Consider the following 22,018-nt stretch of genomic DNA (forward strand, 5'->3'; position numbering starts at 1 on the left):
AGGATAGAAAGAAAACTAAATGCCAGTATAAGTTAAAAGTACACGTGGTTCATCTACAGATTGCACATAAAAAATTTCTTCCTGTTTGAGCCATTTTATTTTGTCAACTGAATTTAATATCTGATTTAAGGAAGAAAGGGAAATGTGTATCAAGGCTTCTCAAGTAAGTGTTCACTGACTTCTTAAAAATTCTACAATAGTAAAATGATTTACTGGACATTTGCTGATTATATTGCCTTGCAGTATCATGAATAGACTGCAGATTATTAAAAAAACCCCAACAACAATAACAAAACCCACAAAAACAAACAAAACCCCAAAACCAAACATGAACAGAAAGCCCCTCCCAAACCAAACCCCAAACAAACAAAAAATCCTAAAACAACTGTTATTCATAAAAAACTTTCCATCTTATAATGCTGGGGAGAATTGGAGCAGTCTTGTGGGCTTGGAAGACACACAGAGAGTGTCCAGATTACTGAACTTCTCTGAGGTGGATATAACTTTCCTTCTTACACTAGTGAGCTCTTACTGGAAAGAGGTTTAAGTGTGGATAAATGACAGTAGCTACCAGAGGGTAGCTTGTTTACCTGGATTCAATGAACAGAAAGCAAATTGAGAACAACTTAATACCAAACACTTTATTACTTACGCTCGTTATTTACAGTATTTACATATTGCACGTTCGCTGGAATGTTTTATACATTTATTATATAAAGTAAATTAATGGCAGCTTGTGTTTGTGTACAAAATCCATGCTCCACTGTTCCAAAAAGTATGTCTACTTGGAATTACGTTCCTGTTTGTCATGCAGTTTGTATTCCCAGGGTACAATGTGACCCCAATGCAAGTCTGTTTTAACCAAACTTTTAAAAAAATTGCATAAGCACGAAGGGTGTCAAGTGACCACAACTACCGTGGAGCAGATCTTTAGTAGTTCTAGATATACAAACAAACATTCCTTAAAATTTTAGAATTAAGCAATAGAACATCAATTTTCTTGGTAAAATATTTGTGTTTACATAATTTTTGGCAGCATTACACATCAATTGTAAAGTGTGTTTTTAAGTACGGAGCATTAAGTACTACTGGCAGTTATGCTACTGTAAAGAATGTCAATCTGCAAACTTGATGGCATACAAAATGCATGTTAAAAGAATTATGGGAAGTAGTCTGTCAATCTGCAAAAATAAATCTCTTGTTCACAATGGAATTTGCTAAAAGGTAGTAAGTTCTATTTCCCTGTTGGTTTCCAAGGCACTTCTCTTGGTTCTTGGTGTTTCTTGTCATGGTAATAACATCTGGTGGATTAAAAGAAAGAAGAAAATTGCCTTTCGCTATTTTTATATTCACATAGATATGTTTCAAAATGTGTTTATCATGCTGAAAATAATAAATAAAACTGGAGAATTCCATAATAACTTTTCAAAGACCCAGTAGCGCACTTCTGATTTAGCTCAGTTTGTATCAGCCTGACTGTTAAATTAATGCTTTGTTAATCGAGGTGGAAATTTTGGAAAGTGTCCCTTTTTGTGGTGTTTCATTTTAGGTAGACAGATTAGGAAAATCCAGTTCTACCTTTCAAAAAGTGCTCATAGTTAAGTCTGGCCTGTTCTAGTGACTGCAGCTGTGAAGTCAAAAATTGAATAAACCTCAGGAATAGCATTAACAGATTGCAAAACTCTGTCTAGATGCCTTGGTGTCAGTCAGTTGTTGCTAGGATCTCAGAAGGATTTGATGTATCATTGGGCCCATTTGTGAAGAAACTTGGAATCATATAAACAAGAAACAAATAGAAGTAACTTTCTGAGATTTGGTCATATAAGTATAGCTCCTGGAACGTGCAAACACTGAGGCAGCACAAACTGAGCAGGAGCTGCAGTGGTTCAATTTGCTGGTGGTTCTAGTAACTCTTCCCAGAATAGTTTCTTGGAATGAAATCAAAACCATTTCTGTGATACTGATATCAAAATCACTGATACAAAATGACAGGTTTCCACTTTGCATATGTATGCATATTGTCTATATTCTAGAAATGTTGATTCAGAGGTTGAGCAGTGAAGGTTTTCAGACCCCTGTTCCCCCACACCTTTAAACCATTCTAAGAAAATGTTGTGTAACTGAGTATACATATCTAGAAGTCCATCCTCTCTCCAGTAACTTCTGAGTTTGTTTTCTGCAACCAGATTTTCTAGACAGATGACCACTGAATGCTACAAGTCTGTCCACCTAGTTTCATGTCCTTCTAAGCCTGTTATTGTTCTTTTTTAGAAGTAAAAAATGCATGATGTCTTTTTAATCTACACAGTCGAAAGACATTGCTCTTACATGCAAACAGATTCAGTTGAAGCTTGTGTGTCTCACAGCTGTCAAAAGTCCTTGTGGGAGATAAAAAACAGTGGTACTCTGATGCTGGAGTTCTGCTGATGACATTTTTCACAGTTAAAGCTTTCATATTGTCTGTGAATGTAGGTAACTCTCCTTCCCATGATCAGTGCGAAGTCTCTGATACTCTGAGTTTCTCTACATATTCTACTGCTTAAGTATAATTCATAATAGAATCATTTGGATGCAAAGTCAGTTGGACTTGACATAATCCATTGGAAATCAAGCTATTGGTGCATACAGAAATACTTGTTAGTAGTATTTAAACATTTAGTTTTGCAATTTTTGAAAGCTGTTAGGAAATGTAATAATGTTACAGAACAGCTTAATGTAATTTAGGGGTTTTCTCTGGCTTTGCAGATAGGACAATGACTTTTTTTTTTCCCATCAGTGGAAGCTGATGTAAATTTTTCTTGTCTTGCACTGTCATCTAGCTTATTTTCTGTATGTATGGTCCTCCTGTACCCTATTTAGGCTATGGTGTTTAAAAGAAATTAACATGCTTTTGGTTTGATCAGTGTGTGGTATAACTGGCAAGTTAAACACTGAAAATGTAATAAATAGTTTTTTCATTACTAATGGAATATGCAGCTCACTGAGGGTAAAAAACACTGGACAGGATGCTTATACAGACCTGCTTTTGTATGGGTATCTGATCAAAAGCTCTGGATCTTAGATTCCCAGTGCTCAGGTAACTTACATTTTTCTAAACCCCTGGCATTTTCAGAGACCCTTGAAAAGACCTCAGATTTTTAGCATTGATAAATCTGCTGTACTTTCTTTTAAGTTTTTATTTCAAATCATATGGATCAGTCTAGGAAAATTAGACTGGAATTTAGCTGAAGGGTGATGAGTAGTCTTAGTGGAGTTCCTGAACACGATTTGACTACAGCTTCTGTTGAGAGCATAGGTAACAATTCCTTTCCCCTCTTTAACTCAATTTTTAGTTCTCCTTTGCTAATGCAAGGAAAAATAAACACAAAAGCCCCCAACCAAACCAACCAAACCAACCAACCCATGCAATTGTTCCAATTTTTAAAAGCAAAAATGAAAGCTAGTGTAAAGGCATATTACAGCTTTCCAGATTTGTTTCTGGTTATTATCTGTGCATGATGATAACCTCTGTAAGAAAAAGCTATTCTGTATGAGAAGAATTTAGTGGTTTAAAGATCAATACAAATCTTAAAATACTGTGCCAGTAGGATTTTGTAGCAGAACTTCCATGTGCTTACATCAAAAAATTCTTTCCCGAAGTGTGCACACCCAGGTGGAAGTCTGTGATGTAATCAGAGAGATCCATGCACTGAAGACGATAAAGCTCTTAATGTTCCATCTGGTGTTAGCCACAGACATCCCATAGTAAGCAAAACTACAAATTGCTGCTTAATAAAGTTGGACTATGCCACACTAGTAACTTACACTGGCTGCCTATTTAATGCAAAGCAGTAGTTCTGATAAAAGTCTTCAGTTAGTTACCTTGGAAACTACTTCCTGGCGCCAGACACAGAGGTGACTGAACATGCCCTGAGAAACTGTATGTGATGGATCAAGCTGTACATTCTAGAAAAGGAGGGTCTGCCTTCACTGAATAATACGCAACTCCCTCATCTTAACTTCTGTGAAAGCGTGTTACATTTCCTGAATGCACTCGATGTTACTCTGAATAAGAAACAGTGTAAGAGAGAAAGCAATCTGTTGTTTCCATTGTAACAAAACACTTGAAGCCAAATTTAAGTACCCAAATGTTAACTTGGTTTAAGAACAGTTTGAAAAATGGTGTATAGGAATGGGATATTCAGTGGGGTACTCTAGTTTTCATGTATATGAAGTTTCCAACTTTAACTTATATTTTCAGCATTTTTCATGTACATTACTAGTATGGACAATACATCTTGAGGAGTTTACACAGATTTTTCTGAGTTCCAAAGGAAATTTCAGTTATCAGTGGGCTTTAGCTTATTAGGAATTTTATAAAGAATGTCAGACCTTCATATGTACAAATATTAATTTTTTGTATCTGCTTCTTAAGGAAGGAAGCAACTAATAGATTTTTTCATACCCTTTTTATAGCATAAAAACCTCACTTTCTCTGCTTAGCCCGAGATTCCTACTACTTACACTAGTCTTGTATTTATTAGTGCAAAAGTGTTTGTCATTAGTTTTTACTTTGTTTATTTGAAATAACTGTAGATGCTTTAAAAAAGGTAAAAAAACCCCATAAAACTTGTCCGTATAGAAATTAGAAGAAATCTTCAAAACAGAAGGATGTAATAATATGTGATTAATGCAGTCCTTAGTTTTTGAACTAGTACTCATGGTACAAGGAGGTTTTCAACATATATTATGAGATCAGTATTGGGCTCTAGCACACACTGAAAGAACAGCTAATGGAAAAGGGAGGGCACCAACAGTAACACCTGCAGTTTTCAAACAAAAGCAGTAAAATCTGTATGACTGTAGCCAAAGTGGCTGTGACAGATGCTGTCAAAGGGGACAGATTTTCAGATTCATCACTGTCTGTCACAGGAAATACTCAAGCTCTGAATTGGGAACTTTATTTAGGTGAAGACTTCAGGAATTTTGTTCCTGACATTTCTTACCTACTGCAGATACGGACAACATTACAGTTGTGAGATGTATCTGCATAGGGTGGAGCAAAGCAACCATGGAATATGGGAAATCCTAGGAAGCTGACTGAAGAACAGAACAAAAAACAGCATCAAGGACAGGACACTTAACATAGCTGTGTTGACCACAAGAAGGGGTTACAGAATAAAATTAATCAGAAATGATGCTGGTGGCAGCCAAGGAATATGGCCTGGGCTGCTAATTGGAAAAAAAAAAAAAAGGACTACTGAGTGATGTGGTAATACAGATCTGTTGCTCTGGTTTCACTCATGCAATCTCAACTGTTACTGGGCTGTTACTGGGTCCCTGCATTGCTCCTATCTGTGGGACAGGCAGAATGGGAACATACACTAAAAAACAAGAGAAGATGGAGCCCAGTTACATATGTGTAGGGTAAATGAGAAAAAGTGAAGGCTCCATAAGACATGTTGTACTACAAACCCACACATGGGCCCACTCAGGTATGTGTTGTGACAGTCACAGATGTCCAATTCCTGTTTTCACATCTTATTTTCTTGTTTGATCTTAGCTCAGAGTTTCAATGTCTTGTGTGCTTTAAAGCTGTGATAGTCCAAAATGCATTTAGTGTACAAAGAAAAACAAGTCTATTTTTTTTTCCTTTAACTCCATCTCTAAACATGGATAGATGTCCACAGATCTGAAAAATCCACCAAAACTACCAGTTTGCCAGGGTAATAGTCCATCTGTAGCCCAGCCCACTTAAAAGCCTCCAATGAAATGAAAATCAGATAATGAGCAAAACAGGAAACCTAATTTGCTTCACACAAACTGAACTGATGCAGTAGAAAAGCTTTGAGGAGAAAAGATGATTAATCTTATGGAGACATTTATGAATCTCAAAGCATATGTGGTAGAGAATAGTCTGTCTTTCTACTAACAGAGATTGCTTAACAATTCTACCACTACTGATTTGTGTCTGTGTGGAGAATAACAGAAGTGGAGTTGTTACTGACATTGCAACATGCCTGCTAGTTGAGCAAAGGTGTTTTTTGAGAGATGGACATTTTTAAATAGACTCCCAGCTTGAGATGTGAATTACTTCCTGTTCCTTCATATTACAAGTTTATATTTACATGACAGGATGTTAAGATACAGATAAAACGTTCTAAAGAAAGGGAGAAAAAAATTTCCTACTCTGATGTATCTGCTTATTGGTAATAATATTGACCTATTTGCAAAGTTAAACAAATTATATCTCATTTATCCACACTGAATAGAGAGGATGGCTTGTAGCAACCTTTTATGAAATGGAATAGCTCCATGATGTTTTCCTGCAGTCATCTTTTCTTTAGACTAAATAATCCCAATTCCTTTAACTGTTCTCCTAAACTTTTTCTAGGCCTTTGGTAATCCACACTGCTCTTCTTTGGACTCTTTTAAGAAGCACCCATGTGTCTTCAAGTGTGGTGCCCTTAATTAAATACAGTATTCCAGAAACAGTGATTATTTCAGATGTTTCATAAACAATTATTTTATTTATAAATTCCAGTATGTTGTTTGACTTTTTTCAAGTGTAACATAGTTGACTTGTTTAGTTTGTGATCCAGTACAACCCCTATGACAAAACTATCTGTCAATTCACAAAATGCCATGGATTCTGGCATTCTGGTAATTCTGAAGCTGAATACTCCTACATGACTTCATAATTCTGCTCTTTAAATTTCATCCTTATTTTAAACTATTCAGCTTTTATTTTCTAAGATTATTTTTAATTTCAAGATTGTACAGTATCATGGTTGCTTCTCCTACACTACTCTAATCCTTAAATATAGTATTCTATCATTCAAGTTATTAATGAAAGTATTGAACAATATCACACCCATAATGAAGCTGTGTGACGCTGCTTAATACATTTTTCCAGTTTTGACAGTGAAACACTAATAACCTACCTGTGTATCTTTTTCCAGTCATTTTTACATTTATCTTGATTACATTTCCCTAGCTTGCTTCTGAGAATGCCATGCAAAACAGTGTCAATGCTTTAAAAAAAACCCACTAAAATGCTTAATATTTATTATTTTTTCTCACTGATTCTCTCCACCATAGAGTTAAAATATCTTGGTTTGACAGCATTCATTACTGACAAGTCCATATGGTCATTATTTATCCCTTTGTCTGAGGTCATATTTTTGTCTCAGGTAAAGGTTGAGGACAGAATGTGACTTAGTCCTTTTGTATTCTTTTGTGACAGTTTCCTAAAAATAGGTCAGTTGGTTGGCTTTTTATTTTGGTGCATGATGAAGTTTCCCAAGTATTTGTGGGAAGTAGAGGTACATGTAGGCAAAAAAGGAGGGAATTAACCCATAGACATGAGAGGTGAAAACAATGAAATCCCAGGAAATCCGAGTAGCTTGAAGTTAGTTTATCAATGCTACTAATAATACATTTTAATTGAATTACTATAAAAGCACCTGCAGCCTATCTACGTTTATAAAGCTTTCATGTGTATAGCTATGTATATATTAACTCAGACTAAAGAGTACACCATAGATGTACAGCTGCACACATAAAAGGGTGGCTGCTGCTCCTGATACAGGCAATTGTGTACTGAGTCAACTCTTGAAAAATAAGCCACAGCTGTAGAGTTTTGTTCTATAACAACAAATCACTATCTGCTAACTGTATGCTGCTATAAATAATTCACAGATGATGCACATGGACTTTTATGTAATGACTTCCAGCAGGGGGTACCCTTTCCTTGATGCCAAAATTTGCCAGATTAAGCCAGTTACTTTAAGTTGCGTGAGAGGAGAATACCTTAGCTAAAGGACAGTTGTTATTATATGCCCATAAATTCTCATGTATGAAGCACAACATCCTCTGCTTTGCTATGCAGTGGAATGTCATTACTGCTAAGAAAAAGCTTACCTTTATCCTTCCATGCACATTGGGCTTACTGCCAACCGAGTAAGAAGCCTGGCACATCTTTTATAATCTGTCATGAAAAAAGAGCATAAATAGATTACCAAAGTAACCAATTTTGCCTTTAAAAATCAACATTGATATCAGTGTCAAATTAGTATTGTAATAAAGTTTAATAAATACCTTAGTTTGCAACAGAATAAAAGTCAACTCCTTAGACTTAGAAATGCAGTGTGTACAAACTGTGTAACTGAAAGCCATGTCTAATGGCACATTAACCGTGCAACTGACTTTTGCATATGTTCCATCTGTAAACAAATAGCATGAATGTGCTTGGAGGCTCTCCAAGTGTTTGTATGTATGAAAATTTATATATCTGTGTCTGTGCTTACATGCAGGATCTAAACATGTGACTGTAGTATCTCCATACTAGAGGAAGAGTAAGTTGTGCTCATCCACCTTTGAAATCCAGCCCTCAATGAACAAGGCTATCAACTTAAGTAATGCCATTCTCCAGCAGATTTTCTTCAAATTAGACAAATAACATCTAGTCATAGGAATGTTAAGTCCAGCCTAAGTATGTGACCACATCACAAACATTCATAACTGTATCAAGTTTCATCTTAAAACTAGTAAAACTGTTTTTTTCCATAGTAGTCCTATTGTTGGTTGTTCATATTTTAGGTACCTTCTTCTTTTTGATGCATTTGTAATAAGGGACAGAACCAATGCAAAACTAAAAAAATAATCAAAAGGGTTTTTTCTTCATTAACATGACAAACTGAAAGCAAGTATTGTGAAAGCTGGTTATGGACAGACAGAAAAGTAAATTACTTTCCAGGTGTCAGTGCTATTACGGTGTACAAAGTACTAGAAAGTATACCAACAAAATTCTTTTGTACTGGCTACCACCATGTTGCAGTCTCATAGATGCTTTTAATTGCTTTGTTGTTTAGCCTTTGAATTTTTGCACAGAATGAACAGTATTATTTGAAGTCAGGATATTATCAAAAAGTAGCATCATTCTGTGCATGAAGAATTAAAGTAGGCTGTCTATGCCATTTTCCTACAGGAAAGTTACTTCAAAAGATGCTAGTCAGTCCAGTCCAGTAACTGATGTTGATTTTTGTTAGGCATTATTTCATTAATGAGTAACTACATCTAATGTTTCCTAGAGATGCAATGTTAACAATCTCTAACTCACAGCATAGTTATGCTATAATTGCCATTCATACCAATTATCCTCCATTATCCAGACATGATATTGGTGGGTATGTCACTTGTCAGAAGGAAAAGGCTAATTTAGACTTTAAGACCAATTACTTTATAGCTTCACAGCTTGGAGCTGTGCTGAGCCAAATGATGTTTGCATTGTGATCCTTATGCAAAAGGTAATATGACCATTTGCTTGTTCAAAACAGACAAGTTATGAACAACTTATATCTCCACCTATATAAACAGAATGTGATCTGGCTAGCTATCATCTATAAATCCCTATCTTTCCAAGGCATTCCTAATCTGAAGCCTTGCAAACAGGAAAAAAGTCCACAATTCTTATCAAATATGCCTTTAAAGTATATTGGGCTGATATATTTATTAATACTTGAAACTTGGAATCTGTAACTCTTGTTTCTATTCCCAGCTCTGCTACTGACCCAACTGGTTGACCTCAGACAAGTAAAATAAAGTGTGCTTCCATTCTGAAAAGGCTGTACTAAAATAGCATCTGCTTACTCAACAGGTCCACCTCAGTATGAATCTAGAGTCACATCTACTGACTGATAAATGTCAGTGTTTGATTTGATTGTCTCTGTGCTGCCAACAGTGAAGAGATATCATAAACTGCATTTGCTTATTTGTGTCCATCAGCACTTTTTTTTTTCCTAAGCCTTAGGAAATTATATTTTTGTAATTCACGGAACACAAGTGTTGCAAAGATTCATTGTCAACATCACTGATAGATTGGTAGCTGAATAGTCACAATAGAAAATATCTATAAAATATGTTCTAGATAAATAATCAATGAAAAGGAAATAATCCCACCTGGATTTCTGATCCTATATTGAATTTGTAGCACTAGAAAGTAAATATGAGATGTTTCTGAGAGGAGTCATGTTCTTGTGAAAAGCAAACACTTGGTTTGGAACCCAGGAGGCATATACTTCAGTACCTAAGGACACAGTGTTTACAGCCATTGTACACAATGTATTTGCAGTGAAAAGGTTTTGTTTCCATTTTCCTCTCTGTAATGCTGATGCTGTACTGTAATACTGTAAAGAATACTCAGTATATTTTAGAGCACTCAAAACTCTTCATTGCAAGGAATGAGTTCTGACATTGTATCACTACTGGTACCTGACAGAGCTATTAAATTTAAGTTTCCTTTTGTTTTAGGGAAGTTTCTCATTTTGTCACTTACATGCTGGGATGGTGCAGTCCCTTGTATTGTGATAAAGCCGATGAAAATGTTTACTACATTTTGGGCTAAAGTAGAGTGGACCTGAAATATAAAGAAATAATAAGTTATGAATTAGCACAGGTCACAGAAAGAGTAGTGCAGCTTACGGTATGTACTTGAAATGATGGATACCAATGCAAAATTAAAACATACCTGTTAAATGCTTTAAGAATTTGTCTTTCATCCTCAGATCTCTGGGAACTATTTCTGTTGGACAGAAAAAAAAATAGTCACTCTGCTGCACTGGAACTCTGCTTGCCAAGCATAGTATGAGGACAGGGAATATTCTGTCCAGCAAACATCACCACTATGTCTTGACAGGTACACAGAGGTCAAAAGCCCTTTGCATACAGTAGGCCACATTTCAAGCACTTGTTTTACATAGGAACCCCTATGTAAAATGCTCTATGAAACACACGGTGATGATGAAACAATGTCTGTTAGATGTGTGGTCATTAATGATGATGGTTATTAACTAAGAGTCAGATTTTAGCTCTCTATGAATTATATTATCAAGTTGACCTAAATTTAAATTCTTCAAGAAATTTTAGTTCATGGTTGCTCAGAAATAGTGTATTACACTAGTGGTAAAGATCCAAAGATAAACTCAAGTTTGGGGTTGTGTCTTCTAATTCTCTTATGCAAATGTGTCCACTATTCTATCACAGGTATGTTTGTACAAGCACTCTTCTGCTGTAATCATGGAACTGGATTGATCTACTTACAGGAATCTTTTTTTCCTTCCCCTTTAGCAGTAAATAAAATTCACAGGAAATGATTCCAAGCAAATTGCTCTCTTCTGGCTCCCTGTGTTTGTGGTTTACCGCCTTGCGTTTTCTGTTCAGCAGATGGCAAAATGAAACTGGTTTACTGAAATCCATTTTAGCCCTAACCCTCACTTGTGACTTCCTGATTTACAGCTATCTTTGATTGCTTTCCGTTACAAACTCTATGCTGATAGCTTAGTGCTGATTGTGTATGATACACTACATGGTGCTTTATTTATTTGACCATAAATGCCTGAGCAGCCTTTTTCACTCCCCTGGCACCTCTTATCAGATACAAAGTGAGAGAGCATTTCCATCCAGATCTGATTCACTTGTAAGGTTAGACACTTCTCGAAAGTCATTCTTCATTTATTTCTAACTTTAGTCAGTGTAAGTAAAATTGACCTTATCCAATTTGACCTAATTATGTCATGAAGAGCATTAAAAACACACATGCTTCACTCAGAAATTTCTCATGGGACCAACTCACTGGGAAAGTGATGCCAAAACTGAAATGAAAGACTCTTAACTAGTAGTTCCTTTTCAGAGTTGCTGGGAATAACTCCATTATAATAACAGAATGAAAAATCCTGCCTAGGAGTCAGTAACAACACTACCAACTAATCTGCTCTGAAGCAGGTTTATTAATCAAATAGATAACTGTTCAGCACAAGCCAGACGTTTCACACCAATATGCTGATGTAGGGTGACCAAAAACTATGCCCATGTTCCAAGGTGAGATTTAGAGTTGTGCAGATCAGGGTTCCCTGCTTAGTCTGGCCTCTTTGACTTTTTAACATTTATAAAACAAAATGTTCTCCCTGTGATGATCTTAAGTGGAACAAAATTGTCTTCCTTTGTACATTCATTAATCATCCAGATAGAGAAGCAACATTTTCATGACAACCACCAATAAATGCAAATCACAAGAATATTTGAATACGAATGAGAATGAAGAAAAGGTACAATGAAGTTTCATGAGATCAATAAAGACAAAATAAATAGCACACAAACAAAATGAAAGCCACATTGGGAAAAGGTGAGTAGGCATTTGCTGGAAAATACTCAGTCACTTTCAGTAGGAGGGGTAAGATGAGCAGCAGTAATGCTGTAGGGGCTTGGGAGTGACAGGGAACAGTAAATTAGACATGGCAGCAGGAGAAGCCAAATCAATTTTCAACTGGATGCACAGAGGAACATCATGGAACTGAGCAGTAACTATCCATCACTGTGTGACTGGTATGACTAGTTCTGGACTGCTCATGCAACCTGAACATCTTACAAACCAACCTGGGCTTTCACTGCAGGTTAGAGAAGAGTCATTTAAATGAACAGAAGTGTGACTGCAGGAGTTTCCCAGATTGGTCACAGCCTCTACAGTGGCAGAGGAGTACTGGTTCAGTTCCCTAGAATTTTAAAGGTGCTACCTCTGGAGTACAAAAGGAACGAACAAGCAGGGCGAAAAGTTCAATGAAGCTGAGCTTCAGGAAAGACTTCTAGATGTGGAGTCTTTAAGGACATACTATAGTCCTGCAGGGGAATTCTTGCTAGGGTCATTTCCAAGAAACACTTAAACCAATCACATTATAATAAGTGGTAACCTTCCAGGAAAAAGAGCATTTTCATCCCTTGTTTCTTTGAGCTCATCTCATTTCAGTCTTTTCCCTTATTAATAGGTTTTGTTCAAAGCCACAGGAAGTTGGACTTTCAGTTGAGTACATTATCCGGAGCGTAAAAGACTCTGAGATGTGACTGGAGGTTTTCTATTCTGAATTTGCCATCTGTGTCTGTTTCTGATACCAAAGGGAACCTGCAGTATTTTGAGTGGTGAATTCTTGATATAAAATTAGTAACCTGATGTGCTGTCTCATTCACTAAGGCACTCTAGAGAAAAAGATCTCCTATGTCATGGACTGTGACTTACCAACTCTCTGCTCATCCTGGTATCCTCCATAGTCAGCCACTTCCCTTCGATCCAAGTTATAGTCATGCTTGGAGAAGTACTGCACTCCACTTTCCTTCTCCAGGTGGTACCTCTTCAGTTCCTGAATGATCTCCATGATCAGATTTAAGAGACTTTGCTTGTCCTTCAAATCTGTGGAGTCAGTTTTCTCTTTGCAATATCCTGCTGAGAGCATTAAGAGTACCAGCCCCAGCAGCCCAGGAGACCTCAGTCCACTCATTGCAGTCCGACCTGAAGAGTGCACGAGGGGATGAAGAGGAAGGGTCTGCTGCTGTGAGAGGCCTCCTGTTTCACTGGAAGAGAAAATAGGGGGGGTGGGTCGAAGGTGGGGAGAGTCGGGGGGATGAAACAGGAAATATTACAGGAGGAGAGAGTGGAGACCACTCCGCAGGTTACACAAGGCAGGGGCGCAGACCGCTCCGGCAAACCCGCGCCTGGCGGCGGGGGGCTGGCGGGGCGGAGCAGGGCGGCGGGTCCGCTGCTGCCCCCGCTGCCCGCAGCGCCCGCCCCGCGGGCAGAGCCGCCCCAGCGCCCGCACGGCCTCCCGGAGCCGAGCCCGCGGGAGGGCACAGCCTCGCAGCGGGGATGGGCGGGGGTGCCCGGCGGGACCCCTCGCCCCGCGCCCGGCGAAGCAGATCGGCGTTCCGCCCCGCCTCTCCCCGCCCCGCCCGCGGCCACGGAGCGGAGCAGCGCGGGCGAGGGGCCACAACTTTCCCCGAAGTTTGTGCCGGAGAGTCGCGGCAGCTGCGCACCGAGCGGGTCCCCACCCTCGCTGCGGGGCTCGGCGCCCGGGCTGCGGGCAGGAGCGGCGGGACCGGCGGTGCGCGGCTGGGGGGCAGCCGTCCGGGCGCAGGGAGCGGCAGCGCCAGCCTCCCCTTTCTCTGTCCCTTTTCCCGGCTGGGGGAAGGAACGCGGGCGGCCGCGGGGAGCAGCCCGGAGCGGCGGCCAGCGGCATCCCCGGAGCCGCTCTCCTTCGGACGGCTGAGCGCCCCGCGCACACAGCGCCCCGCACTCCGCGCGGCGGCTCTGCCCCGACAACTCCGGCGGGGTCCGGCGGGGCCGCTCCCGCCCGCGGGCTGTCACCGGCCCCGCCGTACGCAGCGCTTCGGCCCCGCGGGGCGGGAGGGGTGCGGGCGTGGGGAGGGGAACGGAGGGGAAGGAGATTGCTGGCCCTCCCCGGCCGCTTTACCTGTCTCTCCGTCCCAGAAGCCGAGGTGTCTTCCCCCGGGGAGCCGCTCCCCGGACGGCAGCAGCCCGCGAGTGGTGGGGAGTCCAAGTATTCCGCGGCTGGCCCGCCCGCCCCCCTCCCGTCCCTGCGCTCCCGTTGTATCCACAAACTACTCCATCGCCGCCAGCCCCAGCGCAGCCGCTTATATAGGCTATAGGATGGACATGAGACGGCAGATAGTATCGACTTGGAAGTGGGTGGAAAACAATAAAAGTCCACTTGGCAACCTCGGGAGCGTCGCTGTTCGCACAAGCCCCCCCTTCCCGCCCTCTCTCCCCTCCCGCCCCGGTCCCCCCCGTCCCTCCCCCTGCTCGACTCTCCCGAGCAGGGCTCAGTCACTCTTTCGCCTCTCTCCGACGTAAGGAGACGGTCCCAAGTGTGTGTGTGGAGTGGGAGGGGGCGGCGGCGGGAAGATGGGGACGGGGGGGGGGGGCGCCTCGCCCGAGCCTTTAATTAGAAACGCGCTGAGGAGCCTCTGAAATATTGATGTCCCTGGCGCAGCTCCCGTCAAGCAGGTCCCCGGCCCGCGGCCGCAGCCCCGCGGGGGGCGGGCGGGGAAGCCTCCTGTTTACCGGGAACTCCGGGCCCGGCTGCGGCGGGGAAGGGGAGGTGTTGGGGCGGGGGCGAGCTGCCGGAGAAGGCTATTTCTGCTCGCGCCGGCCGGGAAGCCCGCGGAGAGGCGGCTGGAGCGGATCTGAGTGGAAGGAGTGAACAGGCGTGCCGCCTCTCTCGCCCATTCTTGGCACGGGCGGTCCCGGGTGGCGAGGCGGCTTCCTGGGCTCCCGGCGCGGCGCTGCTTGGAAGCGCTCCCAGCGGGGCCGGGGGAGGAGGAGGAGGAGAACGAAGGCACTGCCACCGGCGGGAGCGCCCTGTCCGCTCTCGCAGCCGCCGGCCCCTCGGCAGAGGTGACAAGCAAGCGGCGAGCGCTGAGCCCGGTCCTGCGAGACCGCTCCCCAGAACACACACACTCGGCCGCCCTGCCCGCGGAGCCCCTCGGGGCGTGGAGGGGGGAGGGGGGGCTGAAACACGATCGTGTTGAACTTTCCCTGTTTACTTTGATTGTGTGGATAAACCTCTCCCTTGGCAGCCGAAACGGGCAAACGCGGAGCTGGACCGCGTGTTGGGCGCGCTTCCCAAGCCCCGGGAGGCGGTGGACGGGAGCGGGCGGCGCTCGGGGCTGGGGCCGCCCGCAGGTACCGCGCCGGTCCCCTCAGGCAGCGGCCACAGCGGCCCCCAGCGGCCCCAACCCGCCCGAGCGCCTCGCGGCCACCGCCAGGCGGCGCTAGGGGCCCCGCCGTGAGGGACGGACGGGCTAGGTCGGGAGGGACCCCAAAGACCATCCAGTTCCAACCCCCCTGCCCTGGGCAGGAGCGCCTTCCGGCAGACCAGGTTGCTCCAAGCCCCGTCCAACTTGCCCTTGAACATTTCCAGAGACGGGGCATTCGCAACTTCACCCACTGTATGTGTCTTAACTGCATGCAGTTGTGTTCCCCAAATGGTTTATTATTTTTACCTGTATTGATCGATTTATCTTCAAAAACGGCATACAAATGGCACATATGTCTGTGACAGCATGGGCTGAGATTTTTGTAGTAACAGTGAAGGTACAAAACCATTAATAAAATACCTGGAAAAATACACACCACATGATGAAGAAAAAGACCCAGAGGCAAGACTGAGCAAGACAGCTTTGTCGAGAGTCCAGAATCCTACCTCCTCTTGGCTTCATGGTTTGTTTCCAGACAACTTAAGGCTCAGGGGAAAAAAGAAATTGAACAATCAGTTCAGCAATGAGAATGAATGTCCTATTGCATGACATAACTTGGTATGGCTGTATTTACATGTTAATCATTCCAAATATTGACACATTGGGGTCACATATTCGGGACAGAGAAAATGGAAAACAAGCCAGGCAGTATACAGCCTGATATTCTGTTCCTAAGATTACATTTCAAGTAGTGCTTCACCTGAAGTTCTCTCTTTGGGAAAAGGTAGATACAACTGCAGAACTGAAAGAGGAATTCAACTAAACACCTGGACAGATTCTCCCCTTCCTTACAGCTACAATATCCGTGTTGTTTTTGGTCACCATCCCATAAGGAAGGAGCAGCCTGTGTTTTGAGTACACACCAATTCAAGTCAGGAATGCAAGGCTGCGCCTTTCCTAGTATGTTAGATATACCCAGACATGCCTGTCATGTCTGGCACAGAGACCAGCTATCAAGGAACGACTGGCAAATTGTTAAATAATGTAACTTTCTTCCTTTTGAAGAGACATTGGACTTTATCAGAAACTGCACTAATCCCTCTTACAAGGTAATTCCACCATGAGTCCAGGAATGGGACAGCTGGAACTGGCCAAAGACACACCAAGGAAAAATTAACATTGTAAATAATTGAATTCCAATGCTCAGAAACATTCCATTTAAATTTACTAATACAGACGTAGACTCAGTACAATGAAGATGTTAACTGAGAGATGAGATAGATGAACAGTTGATTGTCTTTTTTTACATGCAGAATCTGATGCAAGGGTTTATTCTGATTTGTTAACACTGAATTATACAAAGATATATAATAGCTCCTATGTCTTCAATGGAGTTGATTGAAATTCCTACTGACAAGTTTAGGATGGGAATTTAATATTCCAACGGGTTATATTTTCTTAAGTATGTTTTCTTAGGGCTCCATCTAAGCTAACCATCTAGGTGATAACTACCTAAATGCTATCAAGTTCCTACTCTGCAATATATTGCCAAAACTGCAATCCTCAAGCCTTCCACGCACCCCTGGTGTGACTCTTGAGGTTTCTAAAGTGAATAGGTGCACGGTTTGCCATGACCACGCACAGGTTCTTGGACTTCTTCCCTGGGTACCGGGAAGTGCCTTTTGTCAATGCTTAGCAGCCAGGATGGTGTAGAAAGCATTGTTCCAGGATTTACAAGATGAAAGTTTTAATCTCTTCAGGCAGAGATGAAAGATGAACACACCTTCCCTGCCAGGATGCAAACCTGTTTGCTTTCCTTGAAAGAAGATGGAGAGGGAGATATGAAATTCAGTCCCAAAAAGCAACATGTACCTGGGAGAGCAGATCACTAGAGGCACTGCTATGCAATTAGTATTTTGGCTTGTCCCAGAGGGGTAGTTTTAATTTAAAGCTGGTATTATTCTTTTTGTCTTATTTTTACAGGACATCAAGTTAGTTAACCCTTCCGCAATCAAAATCTATACATACATAGATCAATAATGTTATTAAAAATGCCCTATCTTTAAAGTAAACTTCATGGTCCTCAGATTAAGGACCTTGTGAAATAAGCATACACAAATGTGAAGAGCAAGTGCAATATTTGGTGGATAGTTTTAACCAGTGCATTACTATTTTACTGTTCCATGTTCCCTTGGTCATTACGAAACAGAGACACTATATTTGGGATTTGGAACAGTTGCCGGGCAGAATTTCTAGCTTTGTTAAATAACACACATTAGCCACTATTTTCACCAATTCCATTCTAGTATGCCATGCTAAGTCAGTAAAGATATCTTGACTTCTTTTACTTACGTGGTGTACATGAAAACAAGAAAATGTGTTCTCTTTGGTTCTGTCGTCTAAGACTGGTGAAATTTTCATGCTAAGAGCCCTACAGTTTCAAGCATACTCTTGTTTCAGCTGATTATAACAGACATAAGGGTTCCTATCTATATTTAATAAAAGCAAGTGCAACATTTTCTGAAGTGATTGCAGAGCAGAGCTGATTGTCTAAATCAGGCTCATAACCAATACATGAACTGAGCGTATGCTGAGGAGAAAATTCCAATGGACATTCGTATGACTAGGCTAAAAAATGCTTCTTGCATTGCTCTTTATTGACCTCAAAACCTAAAAAAATATTTTGAAATACATTTTTTTTCCTTAAACATCACATCAGCTTACAGAAGTCTTGGTTTAAACCCCAGAATTTTCACAAAAGAAAAGCAGTACTTAGTCTTCAAGTTGCACATCAGTCCTAGTAGAGGTTAATATGATGGAATGAGATGGGGATGGTAATTCTCTTGGGTGGAGTGGGTATCAGTTGGTTGACGTGGCAATTGGACTTACAAAGTGTTGACCACACACATGGAATCTGCATGCATGATACTTAATTTTAAAATCTATATTGAAAGATATACACACTCATCTATCAGATGATACTTTCCAAAATCTCTGCTCCAAGTTATGAAAATGCAGAATATGTTTTCAGTATAATGTATTGTACATAAGAATGAAATAATATTTATGCACCTGGCTCGGTCCTTTCTGTGAGCCTCCAGCTCTCAGAGGCAATGCCCAGTGACAGCTGCTGGGGAGAGTAAAGATGAGGCGTTAAGAATTCCTGCAGCACTGAAATCAGCCAGAGAACATATATAACTAGAACAAAAACTTCAACAGATGTTAAGGGTATTAGAGCCAATTGAGCATTTTAAGGGCTTTCCCCACTTCCTACCTCATTCAAATGCCAACAAGATTAAAATCCCATTAACCATCACTGCAACCAAAACTGAAGAACTTTGATAGAGTTCCCAAATGTTTCATCAGAATTACAACCAGGGCCAGCTTGATGTTTGGTAGTCAGTTAAAAAAAGAAACCACAACAAAAATTCCCAGAAAGATTTTTGGCTAGAACTTTTCTCTTCCTGTAAATTCAAAAGTAAAAACAGTTCTGAGTTGGCCAGTGCTTCAGTTATTGAGCCAGTTTCAAGAGTATGTTCATTCATCTTTGCAGTGCTGCACCAGTGCAACAGTGCTGCACCAGTGCAAAACTCCTGTGGAAATCTTACTGAACCAGCAGGAGGAAATTTAAGCCTTAAAATGATAGTCTCACTTTTTTAGTTGCCTTTCATGATCTTCAGAGTACCCCCTGAAATCTCCAGGGATCACTTCTCTGAATTACTCCGTATTTAGGTTTTGAGAGATACTTTCTTTTGCACAGTAAGGATAAATGTCTCAGTGAAGCAAGTCAAACCTCTCTTAACTGTGGACTATTGCCTACCTACAAGAAGATGCAAACATAGACCAGACCTTGAAGTTTTAAGCAGGTAAGGGAGGGTGGGGAGTTAATGTCACTCTAAGAAACTGCTGTCCAGGCCATAAGCAGCTCTATAACTACTGTGCAGCACTGATCCTACTACATATGGGTTCACTGTTGACTCCTATATGTTCACTTAGAGTTATATAGCTGTAGCCACAGAAACTCCTCACACATCAAATCAAGATTACAAGTAAAAGCCTTAGTTGATGTCTCATCAGATGATGGAATGCATTACATTTTCTCGCCTACTCTGATCTTTCTGTGCCAAAGGAAAGAGAATGGCTTCAGCATACATAAGAACTCAGTAGTTTTAGAGGCAGAGTAGCTTTGTCTTTCATCCCAGCCATGTTTCTTATCTTGAGGAGACAAGTGGATCACATGTGTTTTTTAGAGCCATGTTTTGATAGTGTACTCTAAATTTGAGAATGTTATCTTACATTGTGTTTACACCACTTAAAAAATTTATGCTGAAAAACAAGTGCCATCTCAGGCAACATACGGATATCCCATATGACTCACTATCAGCATCTGAATGCTAAGCGCAAGCATCAAGAACTTTAAAAAGCAGTGGAACTTCTTTCCTTCTGTGGGTCATCTGTAGGCAGGCCCACTGCTCATTTAGTGAGCAGACCCTGTGACTCCCCCAGTGGAGAGATGGATGATGTTTCACAGACCAGATGTAGAGCAGGCCTGTTGGCCAGATTGTATTCCAGAGACCACTTGTAGGCAAGCATCCCCTTTGGAAGATCATGTGCCTATCAAAGCTGGTAAGGGAGAGAGGGGAGTTAATCTCCTTGTAGGAAGCTCTCTTTCAGGCCATGAGCAGTTCTACAGCTACTATGTGGCACTGAGCCCCCTACACATGTGTTCACTGTTGACCATGGGTTCTCTCCTTACAGAGACCAGCATTTCAGTCCCAAACTGTACCCAGGCAGCCTCCTCGTGACCAGCTTCATAATGGGATAAGCTGCTATCCACAGTAAAGGAAGCAAGTTTGTTTAACAGCAACAGAAGACTACTAAGATCTGTCTATAGATTTCAGAGTTCAAATTTTAGCTTTTCTTGATTCTACACTTGAAGTGATACAAAGCTATGAAAATGCAGAATATACTTTCAATATAATGTATTGTACATTGACTAGGCCAAGGCTGTGAATGTTGTCTCTTCTTGTATGGAAATTGTGATGTTCTTTACAGGAGAGAAAACATCCTAGGTCAGCTGAGCTGCGGGAAGTCCAGGACCTGGTATACACAGGATACATCTGCAGGAGTAAATATAATGCGGTCAAGAGCACGGATTAAGTCTGTGGCACTTAAGCCAGCTGGCACAGGATAGGCCACATCCATTCTGTCCATCCTTCTTACTGCCAGAGAGAGGACAGCCTTACGCAAACTTCTCATTAGGAACACTTTCTGGGCTGCCTGGCTTCCCAACAGTACACAGGAATCGATCAGAAGAGTTGTCACAGACTAACCACGTGCCAGGGACTGCCCTAACAATTTAGCAGTATTGATGGTTGGGTTCCAGTGCCAGGAAACCTCCCTGGCAGTGTTCAGGTTCCTCTTCTGGACACAACCTGTGGGTCCCACCCATGTTGCAAGGGGTAGAGGCAAAAAGCTTTGGAACTGCTACTGGTTGGTAGAACTGCCAGGAGCTTATTTTGCAGCATGGCCTGAATGGGAATAAAATAATCTCGGAACTACATCAGAGTCTCGGAACTACAACAGCTTCAAAAAGCAGTTTCAGAACTTGAAATCAGCTTAAAAAAATAGTTCCATCTTTATGGTCAGGCAACTGTACACAGCTTCCACTGGAGGCAGCAAAGAATCAGTGCAAATTGGGCAGAATCACAGTGAAATCAACATAGTTACACAACAGAATAAAAAGGGACTTTTCTTCCCCTCAGGTCTATTGTCTTTATAAAAGCAAGATCTTGTATGGCAATGGGCCAAATTTGTTAATATCTTTAGTTTTTGTCCTAAAGAAAAGAAAAGGTTAAAAAATAATTTTATATGACCTTTACAAGCTGGTCTGTCTCCTAAGACAGAAAATGACTTTGTCTCACTTTACATTATTTTTAACAAGCTATAACCTACTTACTGACTGTTTTGCTATTGTGACTGCTCTCTTCTGCCTCTTTCCTGACCTGATTTTCTTGTGCAGTTTTATTTTTATATATAATTTACAATTTTATTATTATTTATATTTAATATAATTTATATATTATATCCTATTTATAATTGTTTATGATTTTATTATTGTATACAATTTCAGTTACTTACCGATTTTTTAATGAAGAAATTTTCACACGTAACAGAATAATACCATTTTGAGACTGATCAAAAAGTTTGATTCATTTCAGGGATTATTATTACTATTAACTTCATTTTTTGTCTTATTCTAAGCTAAAATGCCAACTGTGTTCAAGTTTGTCTCAGAGCATGAAGGCCAAATGGTTTTGAAACTGGAAACTAACATGGATTTGACATTTGTCACAAAGTGACAATCTTCAATTTTTATGGGTTGTTTTATTGTTGGTGTTGAAGTTTCATATTAAAAAAATCACATTATAAAAGTCTTTTCTACGATTTTCACTCTATTTAGCAAACTTGGCTAAACAAATAAAAAAACAACAGATAC

The 22,018-nt window shown here is 41.1% G+C and overlaps 2 protein-coding genes across 4 annotated transcripts; one reads left to right on the top strand and one right to left on the bottom strand.

Moving 5' to 3' along the window:
• Nucleotides 1–1,036: 1,036 nt before the first annotated feature.
• Nucleotides 1,037–15,442, bottom strand: ALKAL2 (ALK and LTK ligand 2). Of its 3 annotated transcripts, none has more exons than XM_027640888.1 (6): nucleotides 15,367–15,442; nucleotides 13,046–13,377; nucleotides 10,508–10,561; nucleotides 10,316–10,396; nucleotides 7,903–7,969; nucleotides 1,037–1,301 (listed from the first exon to the last, which is right to left on the bottom strand). In XM_027640888.1, the coding sequence occupies exons 2-5, from the start codon at nucleotides 13,302–13,304 to the stop codon at nucleotides 7,905–7,907; spliced, it is 459 nt and encodes a 152-aa protein (XP_027496689.1). In that variant the 5' UTR covers nucleotides 13,305–13,377; nucleotides 15,367–15,442; the 3' UTR covers nucleotides 1,037–1,301; nucleotides 7,903–7,904. The 3 variants fall into 3 exon arrangements, with proteins under 3 accessions (XP_027496689.1, XP_027496688.1, XP_027496690.1); XM_027640887.1 differs by lacking the exon at nucleotides 15,367–15,442 and adding an exon at nucleotides 14,274–14,534; XM_027640889.1 differs by lacking the exons at nucleotides 1,037–1,301; nucleotides 15,367–15,442 and adding exons at nucleotides 5,015–5,079; nucleotides 14,274–14,534.
• LOC113946053 (uncharacterized protein C10orf95-like) lies at nucleotides 13,670–14,674 on the top strand. Its single transcript, XM_027640919.1, has one exon. It carries the CDS (start codon nucleotides 13,670–13,672, stop codon nucleotides 14,672–14,674), a length of 1,005 nt encoding a protein of 334 aa, XP_027496720.1.
• Nucleotides 15,443–22,018: the final 6,576 nt, after the last annotated feature.

Source organism: Corapipo altera, unplaced genomic scaffold (assembly GCF_003945725.1).
Source record: "Corapipo altera isolate COAL_440 unplaced genomic scaffold, ASM394572v1 46, whole genome shotgun sequence".
NCBI classification, from domain to species: Eukaryota; Metazoa; Chordata; class Aves; order Passeriformes; family Pipridae; genus Corapipo; species Corapipo altera.